This window comes from Gorilla gorilla, chromosome 2, assembly GCF_029281585.2.
Source record: "Gorilla gorilla gorilla isolate KB3781 chromosome 2, NHGRI_mGorGor1-v2.1_pri, whole genome shotgun sequence".
In the NCBI taxonomy this organism is placed as follows: domain Eukaryota; kingdom Metazoa; phylum Chordata; class Mammalia; order Primates; family Hominidae; genus Gorilla; species Gorilla gorilla.
In genome coordinates this window covers 149,227,238-149,250,411 of record NC_086017.1, presented here as the reverse complement: position 1 = coordinate 149,250,411, position 23,174 = coordinate 149,227,238, and the positions used below count along the sequence as shown (strand labels likewise).

General features: G+C 45.9%; 1 protein-coding gene across 9 annotated transcripts in view; it reads left to right on the top strand.

Annotated features, from left to right (window-relative positions):
* Window positions 1-19,456, top strand: part of DZIP1L (DAZ interacting zinc finger protein 1 like) — a 53,814-nt gene extending 34,358 nt beyond the window's left edge. For all 9 annotated transcript variants that reach the window (XM_055381209.2, XM_055381212.2, XM_055381210.2 and 6 more), the window contains 7 exons: window positions 814-867; window positions 3,803-3,936; window positions 9,620-9,812; window positions 13,085-13,301; window positions 13,749-13,918; window positions 16,679-16,818; window positions 18,467-19,456. In XM_055381209.2, coding sequence (XP_055237184.2) covers window positions 814-867; window positions 3,803-3,936; window positions 9,620-9,812; window positions 13,085-13,301; window positions 13,749-13,918; window positions 16,679-16,818; window positions 18,467-18,628 — 1,070 coding nt within the window. In that variant the 3' untranslated portion in view covers window positions 18,629-19,456. The remainder of the gene's footprint in view (window positions 1-813; window positions 868-3,802; window positions 3,937-9,619; window positions 9,813-13,084; window positions 13,302-13,748; window positions 13,919-16,678; window positions 16,819-18,466) is intronic.
* Window positions 19,457-23,174: the final 3,718 nt, after the last annotated feature.

Genomic DNA, 23,174 nt, shown 5'->3' with positions numbered 1-23,174 from the left:
AAGGCTTTTCTAATTCACCATGCCTGCAGCGAATGAGGAAAATCAGGATTCAGGGTTGCCAGCAACTTTTACCTTGTTCCCAATGTTCAGCAAGTTCACCCCAACCCCATGTGAATGTGTCCTGTTTGGCATATACAGTCTCCTCCTCTTGGGTACTCTGGTGTGGGGATGTGTGTGTCTGTGTGTAATGGGGTGCAGGTGCTGGCATCTAAAGGTAGATGGCAACCCACAGGGGACTGCTCCTGTTTAGAGGACCTTGGACAGCCCCTTGTGAAGCTTGGCCCTTCATCCGCCACCCCCAGCTCCCCTGTCCTATGGCTTTAGCTACACTTCTGCCTTTTATTGCAAACTCACATTTCTTCCTATCCCTTGCCTTCCACCCATCCCCTTCCCAGCCATGTAGCCAGTTCAGACAGGCCCGACCCCTGTGGCCCTGAACTTCTTGAGGGATGGAGCTAGAGCAGAGCCATTGATAATAGACATGTGCCACACCCTTCCCCAGCCACTTCAGATGCATCATCTCATTACATGGCTCACTATTGAATTATCCTCATTTTCTAGATGGGGAAACCGAGGCTTAGAGGGGTTCAAGGACTTGCCATCTCTTGCACAGATAGCGAGGGGCAGAGCTAGTGTGTGGACTCTGATCTTTCTGCCCCCAGTGTCTGCTCCGTCCTGCCTCTCTCCAGTCAAGATGCACTGACTGGAGGGTTTTCTCTTTCTGGCTCATACTCAGCTGGGGTTCTGTACTTTTCTTCTAGTCAGGGATGGGGTCCAGGGCACTGGTGCCATAACTGTTCCTCCTCTCTTCAGGGATCCACAAGGTGCCAAAGGCTGCGGACACAGAGGAGGACTCTCCGGAGGAAGGTGGGACCTTACTTTCTTTCCTGGGTGTCCGGCGCAGAAACAGATTTGCTGCCCTCCTCCTTGTTTAGTTTGTGTCTACTTAACTGTATCTGGACATCCGAAGCTGGAGTGGAGGGAACTAAGGACATGAAATAATATTTCTTAACACCTTCTGTGTGCCAGGCATTTGACATGCAGGTACTAACATACAATCTGCTGGTTTAGTGATGGGGAAGCCCAGGCCTAGAGAGGGTCATTAGCTTGTCCAGAGTCACAAAGCTAGCAGGTAGCTGAGTGAGGATTTGGAGGGACGTCTGATTCACAGCCTGCCCTACTGACTCTCACCTGCGACTATGCAGAACAGTGGAAGAGAACTCACTGAGTTGACTTAAAATGGCCTTTGCTGTTTTATTCTACATTGTGAGAGTGCTGCAGACAGGTCCCACAGGGCCTGACTAATGCATAGGAATCCACCTCGGCTCCCTTTTCAGAGCATTGGGCACCTGCTGTTTTTATTCACCCTATCCGGTGACTGACTCTGATTCGCAGACCTCTCAACCAGATGTAGCCAAGGGATGCAAAAGAAAAGTGAAAAAAAGAGAGATGCTCCCTGACTGCAAGAAGATCTTAGGGACAGTCAGGGAGAGGAAGCTCCCAGGACAGATGAGTGAGTGCTGACTGGAAAAGCTACTGACCAGGGCCCGTTTGTTTGAGCAAGGCAATGATATGACAATTTCAGAGTTCCCCAATGGACACACCCAGACAAGTTTTAATTGTGCCATCAAAGAGCTCATCATGGGGTATTTTATTTTTTAATGTAATGTTTTTCTTTATTTTTGAGATGGTAATCTATGCACTTTGGAAAAAAAAAAGGAATGGTATAAAAGGGTATGCAGTGAGAAGCAGGCCTCCCTTCTGCCTAGCTATCCAGTTTCCTCTCCAGAAGTTTCACTGTTACTGGTTTCTCATTTATCGTTCCATGCTACATGGGAATATGTGCAAATATAAGCACATGTGTGTACCCATTCTTCTCCCTTTTCCCAAATGGGAACACACTGTACACATTGTTCTGCAGTTAGTTATATTGTTAACAACTTACTTGGGAAATGGTTTCATATCCCTTTAAAGAGAACTGCTTCATTATTTTTTCAGGGCTTTGCAGTCTTCCCTTAGATGGATGAACTAAAATTTATTTAACCAGTTAGTCCTCTACTGCCTCCCCCTACCCTCCCAGTGCATTTAACCTTGGGATACAGTTGTAAAAATTAGAATTGCATATCACTTTTGAGGAAGGTATCTGTTGAGTAACTCAGATAGGATGAATCACATCTTCAAACAGTGGATGCAGGGTTCTAGAGAGGAGGAGGCTGAGACTGATGAGTCAGGGGATCCCGTGGCCATGCCCCTGCTGTTACAGTGGAGGTTTTACTTGCTTACTACACTGTTTGTCTACCTCTTCCTGTCCCAGACCAGCAGGCAAGAGCATCACTTGGGAATTTTTTAGAAATGCAAAGTTGTAATTCTCAGGCCCCATCCCAGACAAACCGAAGCAGAAACTCTGGGGGCAGGACCCAGCAGTCTGTTTTCACACACTCTCCAGGGCATTCTGATTCTTGCTCAAGTTTGAGAACCACTGTGAGACCAGTGGCTGTCTACAACTGGCTAAACATTAAGAATCACCCAGGAAGCTTGAACTGTCTGGAGGACCACGCTACACCCCCATATTACCTAAAGCAGAACATGGAGTGGGTGGGTTCCAGGCATCAGTAGCATTTAAAGCTCCGCAGGTGATTCCAATGTGCAGACGAGGTTGAGGCTCATGTCCTGGTGCAAACTTTATTGAGCAGAATCACGCAGGGTCAGAGGTGAATGGGTGGTAGGGGAGGAGTTATTATAACCCAGATTTTTGGGTCCCACCTGTAGAATTTTTGATTCAGTAGATTTGGAGTGGGAGCTGAGAATCTGCATCTCACAAGTTACCAGGTAATGCTGATGCTTTGGCTCACAGTTAAGGACCATTGTCCTAGAATCATTGTTTCTCAGGCTTCGCTGTTTATTAGAATATCTAGAGAATTTAAAATATAAATATCAAGTGTTGGGGTCCACCTTGAGAGATTCTGATGGAATCAGCCTGGGGTGATTCCAACTCGCAGCCAGCAGTGAAATTCACCACCCTTGATTGTGAGTGAGGTCCTTGGGGGATGAGAGATGGGCTTCTGTGTCCTTAACATCCAGCCCTAGCCTGATTACACTCATGCTACTTGTTCAGTTAATGTCTACTGAGTGAGTCAAAGGGCTTGGTCCTGGTCTTACCACAGAGGCCCCCAGATGGAACCTGAAGAACACTGTAGGAGGCCTTCCCTGACTCACCTTGGACTGCTCCTTTGTAGCACTTACCACATTTAATTGTAATTGCTTATTTTGCTAGCCTCAGGTCAGTATTTCTTAAAGTATGGTCTGTGGCTTACCTCCATCAGAATCATCTCAGTATGTTAAAACATAGATTCTAGGGTCCTCCCCCAGACTTATGGAATCAGACTCTTTGGAGGGTGAGGTGAGGGACTATTAATTTTTAACTCATGCCCAGGTGATTCTGATATATGCTAAAGTTAGAGGGAGAATCTCCGGTCTAGACAGTAAACTTGAGGGAGCAGCGATCTGTCTATCTTGTCCACCAGTTTATCACCTAGACCAGAATTGAGCCTGGCATGGAAACGAGATGAGGGTATCGGGTGGGGCTAGGATTAGGCTGGAACCCACAGCAGTGGGGCCTGGAATCTGAGATCAGAAGGGAGCCCAGAGAACAAGCTGCTTTAAGGGCTCAAGTGCAATCTCCAAGTCCTGAGTTAACCGACCAGGATTCCTGGCAGTGTGAGGGCTCGGCAGGTGCAGCAGGGCTCTGGGAATGGAGAACTCAGGTGCCCAGGCTGATCTGGGTGATTGTCTCATGCTACAGAGATGGAGGACTCCCAGGATGAACAGCACAAGGTGCTGGCAGCTCTGAGGCATAACCCCACTTTGCTGAAGCACTTCAGACCAATCCTGGAGGACACCCTGGAAGAGAAGCTTGAAAGCATGGGGATAAGGAAGGTGAGTTTCAGGGCCATCGTTTTAAGGGCTGATACCTACGATTTAGACACTAAGTGTTCTCAGACAAATGATCGATTGTTCTTTGCATTGTGAGCTCATTCATCTCACTTGTGGCAGCCCGGGCTCCTCTGGCATCTGCACGCCTTTCTCACTTCACAGCGGCAGTGTGATATCTTTTCTCTATTTCTCCAGCAGTTTCTCAAGACTGGCCCTATTTTGCTGGTGATGCTACCCTGAGTCCTGATTGCTCAGTTTTCTCCACTCATTGGTTACTTCCCTCTGTGTCTCTAAATTTTTTGCTAGAGGGAATTTAATTGGCTCAATCTGGCCTGTGGATAGGTCCCCCCTTGGGTAAGTATCCATCTGCAAGCCCATCATCTGTGGTACATGTGGCTGTGTCCACTCAGCAGGTGGCTGTGTGTGGGCATCACTGAAAGCTGTGTCTGACACCAATTATTTTTTTTTAAGAAATAATAACTTATATTTTCCTATAGTTTTTTAGCAGTTACATATATGTATGTATATACATGTATGTATGTATATTTTATTTTCAGATAAAATATCTGAAATTTAATTTTTTTTTATTTCAGTGGGTTTTTGGGGAACAGGTGGTGTTTGGTTACATGAATAAGTTCTTTGGTGGTGATTTCTGAGATTTTGGTGCACCCATCACGTGAACAGTATACACTGTACCCGGTGTGTAGCCTTTTATCCCTTGCCACCCCCATGCCCTTTCCCCCAAATCCCCAAAGTCCAATGTACCATTCTTATGCCTTTGTGTCCTCAGAGCTTAGCTCCCACATAGGAGTGAGAACATATGATGTTTGGTTTTCCATTCCTGAATTCACTTAGAATAATAGTCTCCAATTCCATCCAGGTTGCAGCAAATGCCATCATTTTGTTCCTTTTTAGGGCTGAGTAGTATTCCATGGTATGTATATATATCAGTTTCTTTATCCACTCATTCATTGATGGGCATTTAGGCTGGTTCCACATTTTTGCAATTGTAAATTGTGCTGCTATAAACGTGCATGTGTAAGTATCTTTTTCATGTAATGACTTCTTTTCCTCAGTGTAGATACGCAGTAGTGGGATTGCTGGATCAAACGGTAGATCTCCTTTTAGTTCTTTAAGGAATCTCCACACTTTTCCATAGTGGTTGTACTAGTTTACATTCCCACCAACAGTGTAAAAGTGTTCCCTTTTCACCACATCCATGTCAACATCTGTTAATTTTTGATTTTTTGATTATGGCCATTCTTGTAGGAGTGAGGTGGTATCACATTGTGGTTTTGATTTGCATTTTCCTGGTAATTAGTGATGCTGACCATCCCCACTCTGGGAAGCTCCCTCCTCATTTAAGGACAGTCTGGAGTCCTTAGGACCTCCAGTGCTGCTACCCAAGGCTTCTGGGCCCACTCCTCAGCCACTCGTCCTGATCCGTTGTCTCCTTGGGTTTGGATTATTCTTGTTTCTCCAGTTCCATGAGGTGTGACCTTAGATTATCTATTTGTGCTCTTTCAGCCTTTTTTTTTTTTTTTTTTTTTGAGACGAATCTCACTCTGTCACCAGGCTGGAGTGCAGTGGTGCGATCTCGGCTCACTGCAACCTCCGACTCCCTGGTTCAAGGGATTTTCCTGCCTTAGCTTCCTGAGTAGCTGGGATTACAGGCACATGCCACCCCACCCAGCTAAATTTTTTTGTATTTTTAGTAGAGACGGGGTTTCACTATGTTGGCCAGGATGGTCTCGAATTCCTGATCCACCCACCTCGGCCTCCCAAAGTGCTGAGATTACAGGCGTGAGCCACCATGCTAGGCCGCAGACTTTTTGATGTAAGCATTTAATGCCATGAACTTTCCTCTTAGCACTGCTCTTGCTGTATCCCAGAGGTTTTGATAGGTTGTGTCACTATCATCGTTCAAAGAACTTTTAAGTTTCCATCTTGATTTCGTTGTTGACCCAATGATTATTCAGGAACAGGTTATTTAATTTCCATGTATTTGCATGGTTTTGAGGGTTTCTTTTGGAGTTGATTTCCAATTTTATTCCACTGTGATCTGAGAGAGTGCTTGATATAGTTTTGATTTTCTTAAGTTTACTGAGACTTGTTTTGTGGCCTATCATCTGGTCTATCTTGGAGAATGTTCCATGGGCTGATGAATAGAATATATATTCTGCAGTTGTTGGGTAGAATGTTCTGTAAATATCTGTTAAGTCTATTTGTTCTAGGTTATAGTTTAAGTCTATTGTTTCTTTGTTGACTTTCTGTCTTGATGACCTGTCTAGTGCTGTCAGTGCAGTCTTGAAATCCCCCACTATTATTGTGTTGCTGTCTATCTCATTTCTTAGGTCTAGTAGCAATTGTATTATAAATTTGGAAGCTCCAGTGTTAGGTGCATATATATTTAGAATTGTGGTATTTTCCTGTTAGACTAGTCCTTTTATCATTATATAATGTCCCTGTTTGTCTTTTTTAACTGCTGTTGCTTTAAAGTTTGTTTTGTCTGCTATAAGAATAGCTACTCCTGCTCGCTTTTGGTATCCATCTGCATGGAATGTTTTTTTTCCGCCCCTTTACCTTAAGTTTATGTGAGTCCTAATGTGAGTTTAGGTGAGTCTTCTGAAGACAGCAGAAACTTGGTTGGTGAATTCGTATCCATTCTGCCATTATGTTTCTTTTAAGTGGAATATTTAGGCCATTTACATTCAATGTTAGTATTGAGATGTGAGGTACTATTCTATTGTGCTATTTGTTGCCTGAATACCTTGCCTTTTTTTTTTTCGTGTATTATTGTTGTATAGGTCCTATGAGATTTATGCTTTAAGGAGGTTCTGTTTTGTTGTATTTCATGGATTTGTTTCTGTATACATATGTAACAAACCTGCATGTTGTACACATGTACCCTAAAACTTAAAGTATAATAAAAAAATAAATTAAAAAAAAGATTTAGAGATCCTTTTAGCAGTTCTTGTAGTGCTGGCTTGGTAGTGGCGGATTCTCTCAGCATTTGTTTGTCTGGAAAAGACTGTATCTTTCTTTCATTTATGAAGCTTAGTTTCACTGGATACAAAATTCTTGGCTGATAATTGTTTTGTTTAAGGAAGCTAAAGAATAGGACCCCAATCCCTTCTAGCTTGTAGGGTTTCTGCTGAGAAATCTGCTGTTAATCTGAGAGGTGTTCCTTTATAGGTTACCTGGTGCTTTTGCCTCACAGCTCTTATGATTCTTTCCTTCATCGTGACTTTAGATAACTGGTTGACTATGTGCTTAGGTGATGATCTTTTTGCAATGAATTTCTCAGGTGTTCTTTGAGCTTCTTGTATTTGGATGCCTAGGTCTCTAGCAAGGCTGGGGAAGTTTTCCTCAATTATTCCCTCGAAGATGTTTTCAAGCTTTTAGATTTCTCTTCTTCCTTGGGAATAACAATTATTCTTAGGTTTGGATGTTTAACACGGTCCCAAGCTTCTTGGAGACTTTGTTCATTTTTTTAAAATTCTTTTTTGTCTTCGATGGATTGTGTTAATTTGAAAGCCTTGTCTTTGAGCTCTGAAGTTCTTTCTTCTGCTTGTTTGATTCTATTGCTGAGACTTTTCAGTGTATTTTGTATTTCTCTAAGTGTGTTTTTGATTTCCAGAAGTTGTGATAACTTTTTATTTATGCTATCTATTTCACTAAAAAATTTTCCTTTCATCTCTTGTATCACATTTTTTATTTCTTTAAGGTGGGCTTCACCTTTCTTTGGTCCCTCCTTGATTAGCTTAATAATTGACCTTCTGAATTCTTTTTCTGGCAATTCAGAGATTCGTCTTGGTTTGGATCCATTGCTGGTGAGCTGGTATGATTTTTGGGGGTGTTGAAGAACCTTGTCTTGTCATATTACCAGAATTGTTTTTCTGGCTCCTTCTCATTTGGGTAGACTATGTTAGAGGGAAGATCTGGGATTCAAGAGCTGCTGTTCAGATGCTTCTGTCCCATGGGGTGCTCCCTTGATGTAGTGCTCTCCCCCTTTCCCTAGGAATGGGGCTTCCTGAGAGCTGAACTGTAGTGATTGTTTTTGATCTTCTGGGTCTAGCCACCCAGTAGAGTTACAGGCTGGTACTGGGGAGTGTCTGCAAAGAGTCCTGTGATGTGATCCATCTTCAGGTCTTGCAGCCGTGGATACTATTCCAGCACCTGCTCCAGTGGAGGTAGTAGGGGAGTGAAGTGGACTCTTGAGGGTCCTTGTTTTTTCTTTTTGTTTGTTTAGTGCATTGGTTTTGTGTTTGTTGGCCTCCAGCTAGGAGGTGGTGCTTTCAAACTGTGGTCCTATAGGGAGGATGCATACTTGCCTACTTGCCCTAGGGACACCTGGTTAAGTATTCAGGTTTCTCAGGCAGTGGGCAGGGCCATACAGCTCCTAAGGGATTATGACTTTTGTCTTCAGCTACCAGGGCAGGTGCAGGAAGACCACCAGGTGGGGCCAGGGATAGACATGTCTGAGCTCAGCCTCTCCTTGGGTGGGGCTTGCTGCAGCTACTGTTGGGGATGAGGGTGTGATTCCCAGTCCAGTGGAGTTATATTCCCAGGGGGATTATGGCTGCCTCTGCTGAGTCATACAGGTCGCCAGGGAAGTGGGGGAAATCTGGCAGTCACAGGCCTCAGCCCGTCTCCACGCAGCCTGCCGTCCTAAAATCCGGTCTCACTCGCACTGTGCCCACCAACAGGAGCAAGTCTATTTCCAAGCAGCCAGTGACCAGGGCTGGGAACTTGCCCCAGACCACAAACCTCCCCATTGAGAAAGCAAGCAGACTCAGGTTTTCGGCATCTCAGGGAGTCTGCAGCAGTGATCCAGTTCCTTTACAGGGTCTATGGATTCTCTCTCCAACTAGTATTTGAATGCCATTGTGCTTAACCAGAACACGTATGCTATTATTAGAAGCACCAATGAAATCTATTATTAAATAAAAACACACCTATTATTAAATTAGCCAAGCATTACACTATTGGAATACTGTTTGTGTAGAGTAAGTTAGAAAAAAAAATAGACAACTAGGGTTATTTTAGGAAGAATGGTCACTACTTTGATTGTTTTCAACTACTGACTACTCTAACTTTGGCCCTATATTCAGATTTGATTAAGACATTCCTTTCTAACCTTGCATGAATCCTCATCTTGGATTCAGATGCCTCCCTGGACCCTCCCATGGGCTCTGGGTAGATGTCAAAAGCTCGAGCAACTTCCAATAGGTCTTGAAAGGGTACTTGGATTGTGTTTACAGCAGTTTAGTTTTTTAAACATTGTTAGCCATGGACAGTGTGTTTGGCATAATAATAGTAATTGGGAGTACAAAAATGAGCAAGCCGTGGTCTCTTATCCTAGGATTCAGTCAGATGGTAGAAAAGCATGTTCCAACGAAGTCCCTTATGCTATGATGTGGTCAGAATTGTGACACAGTCCTTTGCATTATCCTGCTGTGCACATTTTGATGGGGCTCCCAAACCCTGAACCACTGCACTTTCAGCAACTTTGAAGCCACTGCTTACCCTTCTCTGATCCTCATTTCATGCCCCCCGGTCCTGCAAGAAAAGCACCAGGCACTGATCACAGACTCCCAGGCCAGCAGCAGCAGGTGTGAGAGGCTTAGGGGAAGGAGAAGAAGGGTAGCCTCTCTCTGTAAAGGTGAACTCCTGTCTCCTCTAGGATGCAAAGGGAATCTCGATTCAGACTCTCAGCCACCTGGAATCCCTGCTGAGAGTCCAGCGGGAGCAGAAGGCCCGGAAGTTTTCTGAATTTCTGAGTCTGAGGGGAAAGCTTGTCAAGGAAGTCACCAGCAGAGCGAAGGAGAGACAGGAGAATGGCGCTGTGGTGTCCCAGCCAGACGGGCAGCCTTCAGGTACACTGGGGAGAGGGCTTGCTCAGGGCTGTGACCTGTAAGGGTCCCATTCTTGCCAAAACTTGTTTGCACATGAGGAGGGTATAGTCTCTGTCCCCCATTAGGGGCACTTCTCTGAAGGGCTGAGCTGGTAGGGTCCTTACAGGGGACTGAGTCCAGAAGTTCTCTGTTGAGGAAATAGGATCTGGGGTGGAGTGGGGGCATTTGTCCAGGGTCACTCGGGGAAGTTGGAGGACAGCCGGAGCTGGAGCCTGTTGTCAGCCTGAACTGTCCCTGTGCAGACATGCTGCCTCCCTTAGCACCTTCATTCTGTTTGGCTTGTTGCGACCACAGTTGAGTGTCTCTTCAACAGAGAGCAGCCTATTCAGTTTCTGGCTCTACACACCAGGCATGCCAGCCTGGGGAGGCAGGCAGAGGCCTGGGAGCATTGAAGCTGCAGGTGGAGGCAAATATCAATCGAATGTAAACTTCTGCAGAGCTCAGATAGCCCCTGCTCTGGCCATGGGAGAGCATGAGAGGCTGGGCCAGTTCTGCACGCAGATGAATTCTCAGAGCTCATAGTTGGTTCCTTGGGCCAGGTCATAGCTGCTACTTTACCATTTGTCCATGCTCTGGGGGTCATGACAAGAGAAGACCCTGTGGTTCTGGTGGAACACGAAATTCTGTGGACCAGGACCCTTGAGTCTGTTCTTACGGAGCAAGTGTATTTGTGTTCCCAGGTTTGAGAGCCCCCTGTTTCTAGAGGGTTCCAAGAGGCCCTGGGCTGCTGTGGTGAGAGGCTCTGGGGAGGGCTTCAGTGGGTCTGGTCTGCTCATGCAGGTGCTGTCCTGCTCCTTTTACTTCGTCTCCTCAGTCAGGGACACAGGCGGCCAGAAGGAGGCCAGTTCTGTATCTCCTGTGTCCAGGAAGAACCGATCTGAGCTCTTCATGCAAAAAAATTTTGCAGAGTATGGCCCATGTATCTCTGAGGATATGAGAGATGATTTTAGTTGCTACATCAACCAATCATTTTATAACTTATTTTTATTTTTCCTCATGTGAATTAGAAGAAAATAACACTAACATAGCAATCCTGTGAGCTCATGGAAATTATTACTTGGACAAGTATCAAGCAGGTATTTTGTGTTTAAAAGCATTGTCATTTTGGCATGAAAATATGGTAAAAAAATGTATTGATGACCTGGGAAACTATAATATTTAGTTTAAACTTCTGGCCTTAAAATCTCTAAGGAAAGGATGGTTTTTATCTTGCACAGAAATCTCAGACAGAAGGGTGTTTGTCCTGGTTGCCAATCTGCCTTTTATGCTCCAATTTAAACGTATATCCTTTTGCTCATTCAGTCAAATGTTCATTCATTCATTTGCCCACTCATTCATTTAGTACAGTACTTGCTGAGGTCGACTCTGTGCCAGGGCCTTCCACCTCACCTGGGAAACCAGCCAGGACCAGGTGATGTGATGGAGCCAAGCATGGGGGTGGTGGGAGCTCAGAGGAGGGAGGGAACAGGGCCTTGGGGAGGATGAATGGAAAAACCCTCGGAATGCTGGCTTCCAAGAGAAAGCAAAGGTATCTTGCTCCTTCTAGGTGCTATGCCCCACCCACTCCCACACACCTTTGTTCCTGTAGTAAAAAAGCCAGGAGGGAGAGCCCCCTTCGCAGCCTTCCCTTTCCCTGGCGCTGGGGTTCTGCCTTCTCTGGAGATGTTATTGAGTTGTGAGATGAGCGCTGTGTTTTTGTGGCATTTTGTAGACCTTTCCTTCCAGCTCTGCACCTTTATTCTTTTCCTGGGTCCCACAAGTGCTGTCTTAATGCTCACCTCCCATTTCTGCTTGGACCCTGCCTCTTCTGTGGCCTGGGCAAGGCTGTGGGAAGTAGCAGTGAGGGCCCAAGATTGGGGCAGATAGACAACCTGGGTTTGTATTCACCACTTTCTTCCGTGGAGCTGAGGGCAAGCCTCTGTAGGGAAAATGACAGCCTCTGAAGATGCTTGGGGGCCAAGTGGTTGTATGTAAAGTGCTTTTCTTAGTATCTGGTACACAGTCATGGGAAGCTATTGTTATTTTCACCCAGCAGGCTTGTCTTTGTCTTCCCCTTCTCTTCAGTTCACTCTTTCCTGGAAGCTCCACTTCTGAGTAGACACATTCACTGAGAGCAGTGCATAGCTGGCCCTTGAACAATGCAGGGGTCAGGGGCGCCAACCCCCCATGCAGTTGAAAATTTGCGTGTAACTTTTGACTGCCCCAAAACTTAACTACTCATAGCCTACTGTTGACCAGAAGTCTTACTGACAACATGGACTATTAACACACATTTTGTATGTTATATGAATTATAAGCTGTATTATTACAATAAAGTAAGCTTGAGAAAAGAACATGTTATTAAGAAAATCACAAGGAAGAGCAAATATGTTTACTATTCATTAAGGGGAAGTGGATCATCATAAAGGACTTCATCCTTGTTATCTTTGTGTTGAGTAGGCTGTAGAGGAGGAGGAAGAGGAGGGGTTGCTCTTGCTGTCTCACGGGTGGCAGAGTCGGAAGAAAGTCCATGTATAAGTGGACCCATGGCTGTTCAACCCCACGTTGTTTCAGGGTCAACTGTATTTCAAACATTTTCTGATCTTGAATTACTGTAAGAAACTCATTTTACATTGTGACCCAATCCACACATGTCTGACTCCCTGTGATGCACTCTCTCCTCTTCCCATAAAAACTTGCTGATCCGGGACCGCTCTTCTCGGCTATAGGTCTTGATGCAATTTGGAAAACAGAGGGGCTGTGTCCAATTGCCTGCCTTGGTACTGCCTTGCCCCAGACTGCATTTGGGAGGAGGTTTGAGTGGATCTTGATGGTTCATGCTGTCCTGCGGCGACCTCTGGTGGCAGAGGGGTCTTCCTGCAGGACTGCCTGCAGCGCAGCGGCTGTAGCGTGGGTCGGGGAGAGGGTAGCCGCCTTGGTGAAGTCCATCTAGGACTACCGAGCCCCTCTTCAGGCCCGCGGACTCCTGCTGGTCTTCTGTAATGACAACACGACCCTGGAGCACCCAGCTGCTCTCCTGGTCTCTGATGAAACTGTGGAACTGTGGTCCTAGCCTCGAATCTGGCCAGCAGAACACCTGATTTGGCAGCAGTCATGAAATCTGCTGTGGTTATTACAGCACGGAGAGGGAATAATTGTTCATTTCCAGGGTGTTGGAGCCGCTTTCTCCCTCCTCTTAGGCTTGAGACCCAGCATGGGTGTACTCCAAAAATCATTCCTTTCTGTGTTTCCAGTCAAAAGCCAGCAGAGCACACTGGTCACCAGAGAGGCCCAGCCAAAGACCAGGACCCTGCAGGTGGCCTTGCCATCCACACCGGCAGAGCCACCCCCACCAACTCGTCAGAGCTATGGCAGCCATGGCTCCAGCCTGACCCAGGTGTCCGCCCCCGCTCCACGCCCCAGACTGCATGGACCCTCCAGCACCCCTCCTTCCTCGGAGCCCGGGATGAGGTGAGCCCCAGACTCTGCCCTCTCACCCCACCTGCAGTGGTGGCTCCTGGATTCAGGCAGTCCTGTTCTGGACTCCCTCCAGGCTTCTGCAGATAGGAGGGGGGCAGACACATGTGAATAGAAGGTGCCTCAGGTGGGGTCCAGTCTGAGCTCTGGACTTGAGAACCTGTGCTCCCAGCCAAGACAAACCCACCCTCCCCTTACTCATCTCCTCCCCCAAGCCCGTTCCCCCTCCAGAGGGGCTGGATCCTCAGATGGGCAGGACTCTGCTAAGGGAGATACTGGTGTGGCTGCTGCACTCCAGGGGTCTCCTGGCTGTCTTCTGGGCCTGAGGGAGGGAGCAGGGCTGGCCCTGAGCAAACCAAATCAGCTTGAAGCATGGTGAAGTTTGGCTTTTGAAGTTTTCTTTCTGGCCCATGCATCCCTCATTTCTTCTCCTTGTGGCAGCACGCCCCCGTTCAGTTCTGAAGAGGACTCAGAGGGAGACCGTGTGCAGCGTGTGTCTCTACAGCCCCCAAAAGTTCCTTCCAGGATGGTGCCCCGGCCCGAGGATGACTGGGACTGGTCTGACACAGAGACCTCGGAGGAGAATGCCCAGCCCCCTGGCCAGGGCTCAGGTGAGCTGGCACCTTCGGGTGAGTGGGCTGGGACCACTGATGTAGCCCTTCTCCAGCCCAGATTTCTCAAGGCTCCAGAAACACCCTTTAGCTTCCTTTAGGCTTTCTTATTTGACATCTCTTTCTCTATTTGGCTTGGAAAGGATGGTCCTCCTTCGCCTCAGATATTTTTTTGTGGGATAGCAGAGATATCAGGAGAAAGCTAGAGTTTGAGCAAGGTTTACTTTTACCCCTTGTTTTGTCATTAAATTGTTAACTGTGGGAGGTTGAAGGGAGACACTCACCCCTTTTCTCCTCCATGTTCTTTCCAGTAGAGAGTAAACACTGTGGCCAGCTACGGGAGATCAAAGCCTCGCTCTAGTAGTGGTGACAGGGCCCAGGAATGCCTGAGGCATAGGCTTCCTGTTAGGGCTGGATTAGAGGAACAACCCGCACTTGAGGCCAAAGTGGGGGCCCCTCCAGCCTCCCCAAATCCAGATCCCAATCTTACTTGTGTGCAGGGCTGGGTTTGCAAAGCAGACTCTGAGTGTGCAGGCCCTTAAACAGGCAGCTGTAGGGTGCACTCCAGCCAGGCTCCAACCCCAGCCACAGGGGCGGGGAGGGTCCGAGAGAAAGAGCTGACACTGTCTTCTGGATCAGCGGCCCTCCTTCAGGTGCGCCGTGGCCCGGGGTGTGTTGCAGGCCCACCCCTCTGCTTGGCTTCTTCTGTGAGAGAGGGTAGTATGTGGGGAAGAAACTGGGAGGGTGTTTCTCCTATCCTTGTCCATCTCGGTGAGTAGAGCAGAAGTTCCTTCTTCTGTGGAAGCTCAAGGTGTGTGAGAGAAGGCTCTCCCTTCTATGTTGGTGTTTCTGGGTGCTCACCGCGTGCTCAGCTCTGTGTGGATCTCTTCGCACAAGTCTCCTCATTTACTCCTCACAGCACTGATGAGGGAAGGCTGAGCCACACACATTGTGACAGAAGTTGAAACTAAGCCTCATAGACATTGACTGGCCCAAGACCACAGAACGATGTCATGGCAAGTTGAGATTCTGTATGATGTTTTTGAAGTTAATGTGTTAGAGTCACTGTTTATTTATTTACTTGTAAACCATTTTTCCCCCAGAAACAGCTGCCTTTAGCTGTGTTCCCAATGTTAAGAATATCCCCATAGTCTTTAATGCTGTTTGAGTTCATTAGCACCAGATCAAGAGTTGGTGGTCATAGAGTTAAATATCACAGTGGTCAAAGTAGCCTCCAAGGTAAACCTCAGTTACAACTTGAAGGGAAAACAGTTTCCTACCATGAACATTTTGACAAATATAGTTTTCAAGAACACATAGAGTGTAACACACATAACTTTTTGCAACAACTCAATTGTGAAAAATGTGGCTTCCCAGCAAAGCTTGAGACAGAGGAGGCAGCCACAGTCAACCTTTATAGCAGGCTGCCTTTGGGCCACGCAGCCTGTTTCATCATACAGAAAGCTCTTTGCCCTTTTCAGCCAAGAGACTTAGAAATTCCACTTGTTGGTGGAAAGGGCATTGTAGAGACCTGAGCTAACTGTCATGGTAACTGGAATGAAAATATTCGTTAAACGTATTATTTTCTGTCTAACAGGTTGCAATGACTAGTTGAGCATCATTCTTTTCAAAACAACTGTCTACTCCCATTCTTTCAAGATTTTCCTATAAAACTGCCAACTGAGGCCTGTAGCTTCTGGCTTCAGTTGTATTTTCTAGCCAAGGCTGTGTTAAAGAATATGGAATTTAGAGTTTTGTCTTTCCAAGGTCAGTAAGTAGAAACCCTGGGATGGCAGGCTAGGCTTGCGGTCTGTAAAGTTCTTGCTCTTAATAGACTCTGCAGTACTTGGCCATGTTTATAGCATAAGCCAAGCCTGCCAGTCCATCAGAATTCGCCAGAAACAGATCTTTGGAGAAGTATCGATGCCCGCCAGGCAAGGGCAATAGGGTGGCAAGGTCTTGGGACTGGGAGTCAGGAATCTTCAGAGAAAGTCCTGGCTCTGCCACTTACTACCTGCTTGTCCTTGTGCGGGTGGTTTCTGATCCTTTGTTATAAAATGAGGTATTTGGACAAGGTGATTAATGAGAGGGCAAGGAAACAGTGCCTGCTACATCGTAGGCCCTTAACAAACATTTCTTGAATGAATCAATGAGCCAAGGGCTGTTGTAGCTCCAAAAGTCTGCTCAGACCTTGATTTCATTTGAATCGTAGAAGGCTGTAGTTAGCTTCCTGCTTCCTGGTCATTCCTGAGGTTCATACATCACCTTGGTGTGCCAGGCATCAGGGATCTATTTGATGATCTCTGTCACTGCTTAGCTCCTGCTTCCTGCATGGACTTCGCAGAAAGTCATTCTTGCCTGTGGTCCTCCTGCACTAATCTTTATGATATTTCTTCTTGTCTCTGTGTAAAGATGTTGAGGAACTAACTGCATGTTAGTGAGACAGTTCATTCCCCACACTGAGCAGAGGTCCTGCCTCAGCCTCTCATTAGAGGGAAGCACAGCTTCCTAAGCCTCTGTCACTAGCCATGTCATTAAGTTTGCACAGTCACATTTTCAGAATATGCCAAGCCTCTGTTCACTGGGTACCCGTTGGCCTGGCCTTCTCTGTCTCCTTTTTTTGTGGTTGCTCAGCCTTCTTCCTCCTGGCCCTTCTGCTCATTCCCTCTATCCACACCGGAGCCTGGACATGAGCCACAAAACTGAGATGTTCATTTTCTAGGCTTCTCTCACTGACACAGCCACTTTTTCACCTTCCAGGAACACTGGTGCAGTCGATGGTCAAAAACCTGGAGAAGCAGCTAGAAGCTCCAGCAAAGAAGCCTGCTGGAGGGGTCAGTCTGTTTTTTATGCCCAATGCTGGGCCACAGAGGGCTGCCACACCAGGAAGGAAGCCTCAGGTAGGATGTAGGATGCTTAGAGTTTACTCTGGAATTCTCTACAGAACGAGCTGTGAGTTTGGGGGGGCCTGGGGTGAAGGTTGGGGAGGGCCCAGCAAGTGTCATCCTTTGCCCTAGTGGGACATTGCGGGTGACCTCCCTCTGCCCCTGTGCACATGGAGAGATGGCCAGTTTGGAATACTTGTATCCAAGTTAACATTAAAAAGCCTTTTGGTTCATTATATAAGCAATGCTCAGTAAGTTTTGATTGTCCCATCTCCTGCCTCTCGGAGAGCCTCGGAGCTGACTCTGTGTCTGGCATCTTGCAGCAGCTGCTCTTCCAGCCCAGTCTCATCCCACAGTGGGCTCCTCCCCAGTCCCTCACTCTGCCATGGACCCTAACACAATATGTGTGTGGAGCGGACTCCCACAAGGGTGGTACTGGAGTGGCCTCGCATAGCACATCAGAGTCGGTAACAGCACAAGATGAGAATATTTAGATACCTCTGTTTTAGAAACCTGAGCCTTGCCTCAGACTGTAGCCACCATCAGATTTTCAGACTTAGAGCTCAGATGTTGGGCTTCCCCGGCATCATCAGACCCTCCTCACTGCCCGTCTCTCCTCCATCAGGGAACAACTTGCGCACTGCTGTTATTTTTCAAGCAGAAAACTTTAGAGCTTCCTTTACTTCACACTCCTTTCTCATCTTTCTGTATCAAAAAGGTGCATCCTGGGATAATCAGTGCTATTGCTTTAAAATTTCAAGTGGTGGGCAACCATTCTTTGGTTTTTGATGGCACTCCCTGCTCTTTACCACAGTGTGTTTGGTTTATCACACAGCTCCTGTATGTTTGTGAGTAATGCATCCAAATGATTGAAAAGAAAAAACTTGTTCCTTTTTCCAAATTGTGAAAGAGCACCAACAGCCCCAAACAGATTGAGGCGCTGCTCAGAGCATGCTTGCTGCCCTGCACCCTGCATGGGTTCTGATTGGTCGGCCTTACATTCCTGGAGAAGATGCATAGGATGGCTTGTATCAAAGCCCAGGTGGCCAGCAGGGGCACTGAGGACTCCAGAGGGGAAAGCCTGGGCTGCTACACAAGTGGCTGTGGTCAGGGGATGGCCTGGTCCCTTGGCCGACTCTGAGCTGCCCTGCTGGCTGCAGCGCAGACCCTTCCAGGCTGAAGGACTCCTGTTGCTCCCAAGCTCCTCTCATGCTCCTTCAGTCAGGATGTTTACCAGACCTGAGGGAACCTGTCTGAGAGGAGGTGGGTCATTAGCCCACAGTGCGTTCAGCTCGCGAACTTGGAACAGTCGAGTTTCTGGGCTTCTGGCTCTGTCAAAGAGGGAGTTAAAAATCTGCACAAAGTTGAAGTGAAAATGAGAGCAGCCTTCTCTGCACATAGGCCTTTCCAAGGCACTTGCCTGGGTTTGGTTAGTAGAATTTCAGGGGTATTTGAAATCACCCTGATCCCAGGTGACTAAAGCAGGTTCTCAAAGGCAGGAAGACTTGAGAAGGCAGGAGGAGTAGCATCTCCCTATTGCTTTCTTCCCAGTCTGCATTTGTCCCCATTTCCATTCTGCATTCCCATCCTGCAATGTGCTTAGCTCTCAGCCACCCTCCTCCCTTATCAAAATGCATTTTCTTCTCCCCTTTACCCCCTGCAGCTTTCTGAAGATGAGAGTGACTTGGAGATCTCCTCCTTGGAAGATCTTCCTCTGGACCTGGACCAGAGAGAGAAACCCAAGCCCTTGTCTCGCTCAAAGCTCCCAGAGAAGTTTGGCACTGGTCCACAGAGCTCCGGCCAACCCAGGGTTCCTGCCTGGTGATTCACCCCAGAAGCTGGCTGGCTAGAGGGTTAGCCTGGCTGGGGCCAGCTCAGGTCCACTCCAACAGAAGAGGCTGCTGGGCCTCTTGTCTTCACAAACAACCAAGAGATCATCCTCTTGGAGAGAAGCAGTGCAGGGAATGGATATGATCTCATCCCTCCTGACCTGTGAGGGGCCCTGTAGAGGGCCACAGGTGCCTGACTAGGAGCCCCTGGGTCCCCAGGCTTGAGAAAGGGTTAAAATAGAACCTCCAGGTAGTTTTCTTCCTCTACCTCCACATCCCCCCAAGACTGAAAAGAGTCAGTAGCTCTCTTTTCCCAAGCCTTTTATAAAACTGCAGGAACACTGTGGAGATGGTTCCTATCTGGGGTCCTTTTGGGGACATATGCCTCAGTCAGTCATTCAGTGATTGATCCAAAATTATTTACTGAGTTCCTACCTACTCTGCGCCAGGCTCTCTAGCCTCTCACTACTGAGTTAGGGTGCAGGCAGAGGCTGGGGCAGAATGTCTACAGCCAGTGCCAGCACAGGGTAGTAATCTAGTAACAGAGAACAGGGTGTTATGGGGAGCATATGAGAGGCCATCCATCCCAGCCTGGGTGATCCTGGAGAGTTTCCCAGGGTTGTGATATGTGGCAGGCCTACTCATGGGTGGGAAGGGAGGAGGGCCACTCGGCTAGACCTTGTATCCCCAAAGGACCACACGTGTAATTTTTGATATTATTTCCAAAATCAGGTTTTATACATAGCCATTGTATATTTTTAGTGTGAAAAACATTAATATATTATATGCAAACATTTAAATATAGTACAATGTTTTTAACTCTGGTATGTATTTCATTATTTTTGGAGCTTTCAGGGGCTTGGGAGGGAAGGAAGCAACTGCATCTTAATTGTGTCAGTTTAGGTCTTTTGGGACACGGTTGCCAAGATGGAGTTACTGAGGAGCTGCACTTGGGAAAGAAAAGGAGGTGGAGGCAGGATCCGGTGGGGAAAGGCCGCAGACTGCAATGCACACCTGACCACTGTGAATAGAAAGAGAGAAGGAAGCCGGAGGAGCCGGGAGAACTCAGGGCATTGATGTGGGGTTGACAAGGTCTCCACTGACCCAGTGGGGACCTGAGCTCCTGAGCAAGAACTGCCCACTTGGGAGTCGCCATTGTGCAGAAATGGCCAGGCTCTCATGCCTGCACTGCACTTGGCCATTGGCTGGGGTGGCCCAGACTGAATGAGACCTTGACTTGAAAGCTGGAGTGAACCTTGGAGTGAAGGTCAGTCAATTTCATTTCTCCTGGTTGAGTGGCCTTTTTTTTTTTTCCTGAAAGGGAGACCTAGCAAAGAACCTCCATCCCTGAGACAGCAAAGATCTATTTTTAACTTTTTGTTATGGAAAGTTTCAAACACATATATGAGTAAAGGGAATAGTGTGATGAACCCATGTGCTCATCACTGGGCTTCAAATATTATCAACTCAACTCAAGGTCAATCTTGTTTCATGTATTACCACCTCCACCTCACCCAGACTTCCTTTGACCTTTGGGTGGTCCTGACATCTGGCGAGGCCTTGAAGTTCTCGTAGGGAGGTGATGGAGGAAACACACTGCAGGGAGCAAAAGGGGTTTGGTGGTGGAGTAGGGCAGCTGGGGGAGGGGGCAGGCTGGGGGTGTTGTGGTACAAAGGAAGCTGCTCAATGAGGAAGCTCAGGAGAGCTGGAGAGCTGGTGCTACCAGATCAGCCCACAGTCTTGATGGGATGGGAGTTGATGAGTAATTGCTCCAGGCTTCCTGTGCTTCTGTGGGGCACCTCTGAGTTTTATTCTGCACGGTTTCTCAGAGTCTCTTGTGGGATTGAGTGCTAGTTCTCACTAGTATGCAGTTACTATTATTAATGCATAGTTCATCGGCCTTCCTCTTTTCTGTTTCATTTTTCTCACTCCCTCACTTCTTTCTCTTATGAGCACCTCTGAGGTAAATTAATCTGCACCCAAGTCCTTGTTTCTAGCTCCACTTTTGGGGGAATGCAAATGCAAACAGTAAATGTGTTTGGACTTGTGTGCACACACTGGTGATGATTATCAATGAGAATGTCTCTGTTCTTGAATGTTCATCATTACGTTCTATGTTTCCAAATGGGTTTTTCTATCTACTTTGGAGGGTTTGACTAACATATTACTTTGGTGTTTCTGTGCTGTGTTCATCCCTTCCCATTTTCAAATATATTTTAAAATTCTTTAGTAAGTTGTATTAGGTCTCAATAGAAGCAGAACTAGTAGGATATATAGATAGATAGATACTTATGGGTATTTATTAGCCAGTTTCCCTAATAAATGACAGGGGATTTATTAAGGGAATTAGCTAATGTGGTCACGGCATAGGCTGTCTGCAAACTGGAGAACGAAGGAAGCTGGTAGAGTGGCTCAGTCTAAATCCAAAAGCCAGAGAACCTGGGACTGTTGGTGCAGGTCCTGGGGCCTGAGAACCTGGAGTTCTGACATCCAAGGACAGAAGCTGGGTGTCCCAACTCCAGAGAGAAAGCCTTTCTATATAGGCCGGCAGCAGATTGGATGGTGTCCCCCACAATGGGAGAGGGCAGATTTTCCTCACTCAGTTTACTGATTCAAATGCTAATCTCTTCTGGAAGCACCTTCTCAGACCTACTCAGAAGTAATGCTTTACAGCTGTCCAGGTATCTCTTGATCTCATTAAATTGAACTAAAATTAACCAGCACAAGATTTGCCAGAACTGTGGAACGTATGTAACAGATCATTTAAAAATTAGACAAATGATAAGGTTGATACAGAAAAATTAGAAAATACAGATAATCAAAAAGAATATAACCCACAAATTCAGTCAATTATTGTTAACATCTAGATGTACATGCACTGGTGAAAAAAAAAACTCCTTCCTAGGGTTCAACTATATTCTTCTCTAGCTTGGTTTTCTCCTGGAAAACAGATTACAAATGTCTTTATATCAGTACACATGTACATGTCAGTACATATAAATATAAGACAGTTATATATAATGGCCACCTCGTATTCCAGGCAAAGATTACAAAAATTTTTTTAACCAGACATTTCTACTTTTTGCTTTTTATAAATCATGAAGTGATTAAAAAAATGTGTATATTGTGCACTTGATTAAGATTTCCTTAAAATAAATTCTTAGAAGTGAGGTTGCTGGGCCAACATAATAATGAAAGCCAGCACCATATGCCAGGCACTGGTCCAAGTTTGGTACGAATATTATGATTTAGCCTCACAGCAGCCCTTGAGATGGATGCCACTATTATAGTACATGCATTTCATGGGCTAGGAATTGAGGTACACAGCAGCTAAGAAACTTGTTTTGGGTCCTGCCACCAGTGAGTGGTGTGACTGCAATCTGACTTTGGCAGCCTGGCCCTGGAACTCAGCTCCTTTCCCCATGTACTTTTGTTACATATTGCCAAATGCTTTCCAGAAAACTGGAGCCAATTTAGTCTACTAGTGTTTGGAGCACACAAGAAAGCTAGTTTTTGCATTCCCTTGCTACCAGGGATATCATTAATCTTTCAATGTTTTGGCCACGTGATACGTGAAAAATGAAACCTCACCTTTTAAGAAACTTGCATTTTTAAGATTTCTTCTAAAGTAAAATTATTTTTTATTTCTTTTTCATATTGGTTGTTGCTATTTCTTCTTTTATGAGTTGCCCGTAGTTCACTTTTCTTGTTGCTGTTTTCTTTATCTCTTTATTATGAAAAATTTCGAGCATATATAAAAATAGAATTGTGTAATGACCTTGGTGTTCCTATTACTCAGTTTTAACAATTATCAACCCATAGAGAATCTTATTTCCTGTATATCTTTCGCCAAATAATATTGTATGTTTTAATATGATACTGCATATTATTCCAAGTAATATACATGTAATATTACATATTATTCCAAATAATATCATTATGTTTACAAACATTTCTGTATGTGTCTCTAAAAGATACTTCCTTTTCAAAAATAACCATTGTACCACCATCACACTACAACAAAAATCAGTACTTTTTTTCTAAATGTCATCAAATATCAATTCTCTGTCTACGATTCCTCTATTTTACTATACATATTTGTCTTTTTTAACCTATAGATTCCTCTTTCATTTTTCCCTCTTTCCTGTCTTCCCTTCTTCCCTCCTTTCCTCTCTTCCTTTCCCTTTTCCTTCCCCATGATTTTTATTATTTTTACTGTTGCTGAATAAATCAGATTGTTTGTCTTGTGGAATTCCCCACAGTCTGGGTTTTGCTGATTGATTACTGTGGTGGTATTTAATGTATTCCTCTTTTTCCTGAACTATCTGTAAATTTGTAGTTAGAGCTAAATACTTGATCAGGTTCAGCTTTGACTACTTTTTTGTGTTTTGGCAGGACTCTTCATTGGTGGTTTTGTGCATCTCCATCAGGAGACACAGAATATCTTTTTCTCCTTTCTTGTGATGTTGGTGATGGCATTGGTGATAGACATTGATGACCATTGCCTAAATCCATCTTTTTTTTTTTTTTTTTTTTGAGACA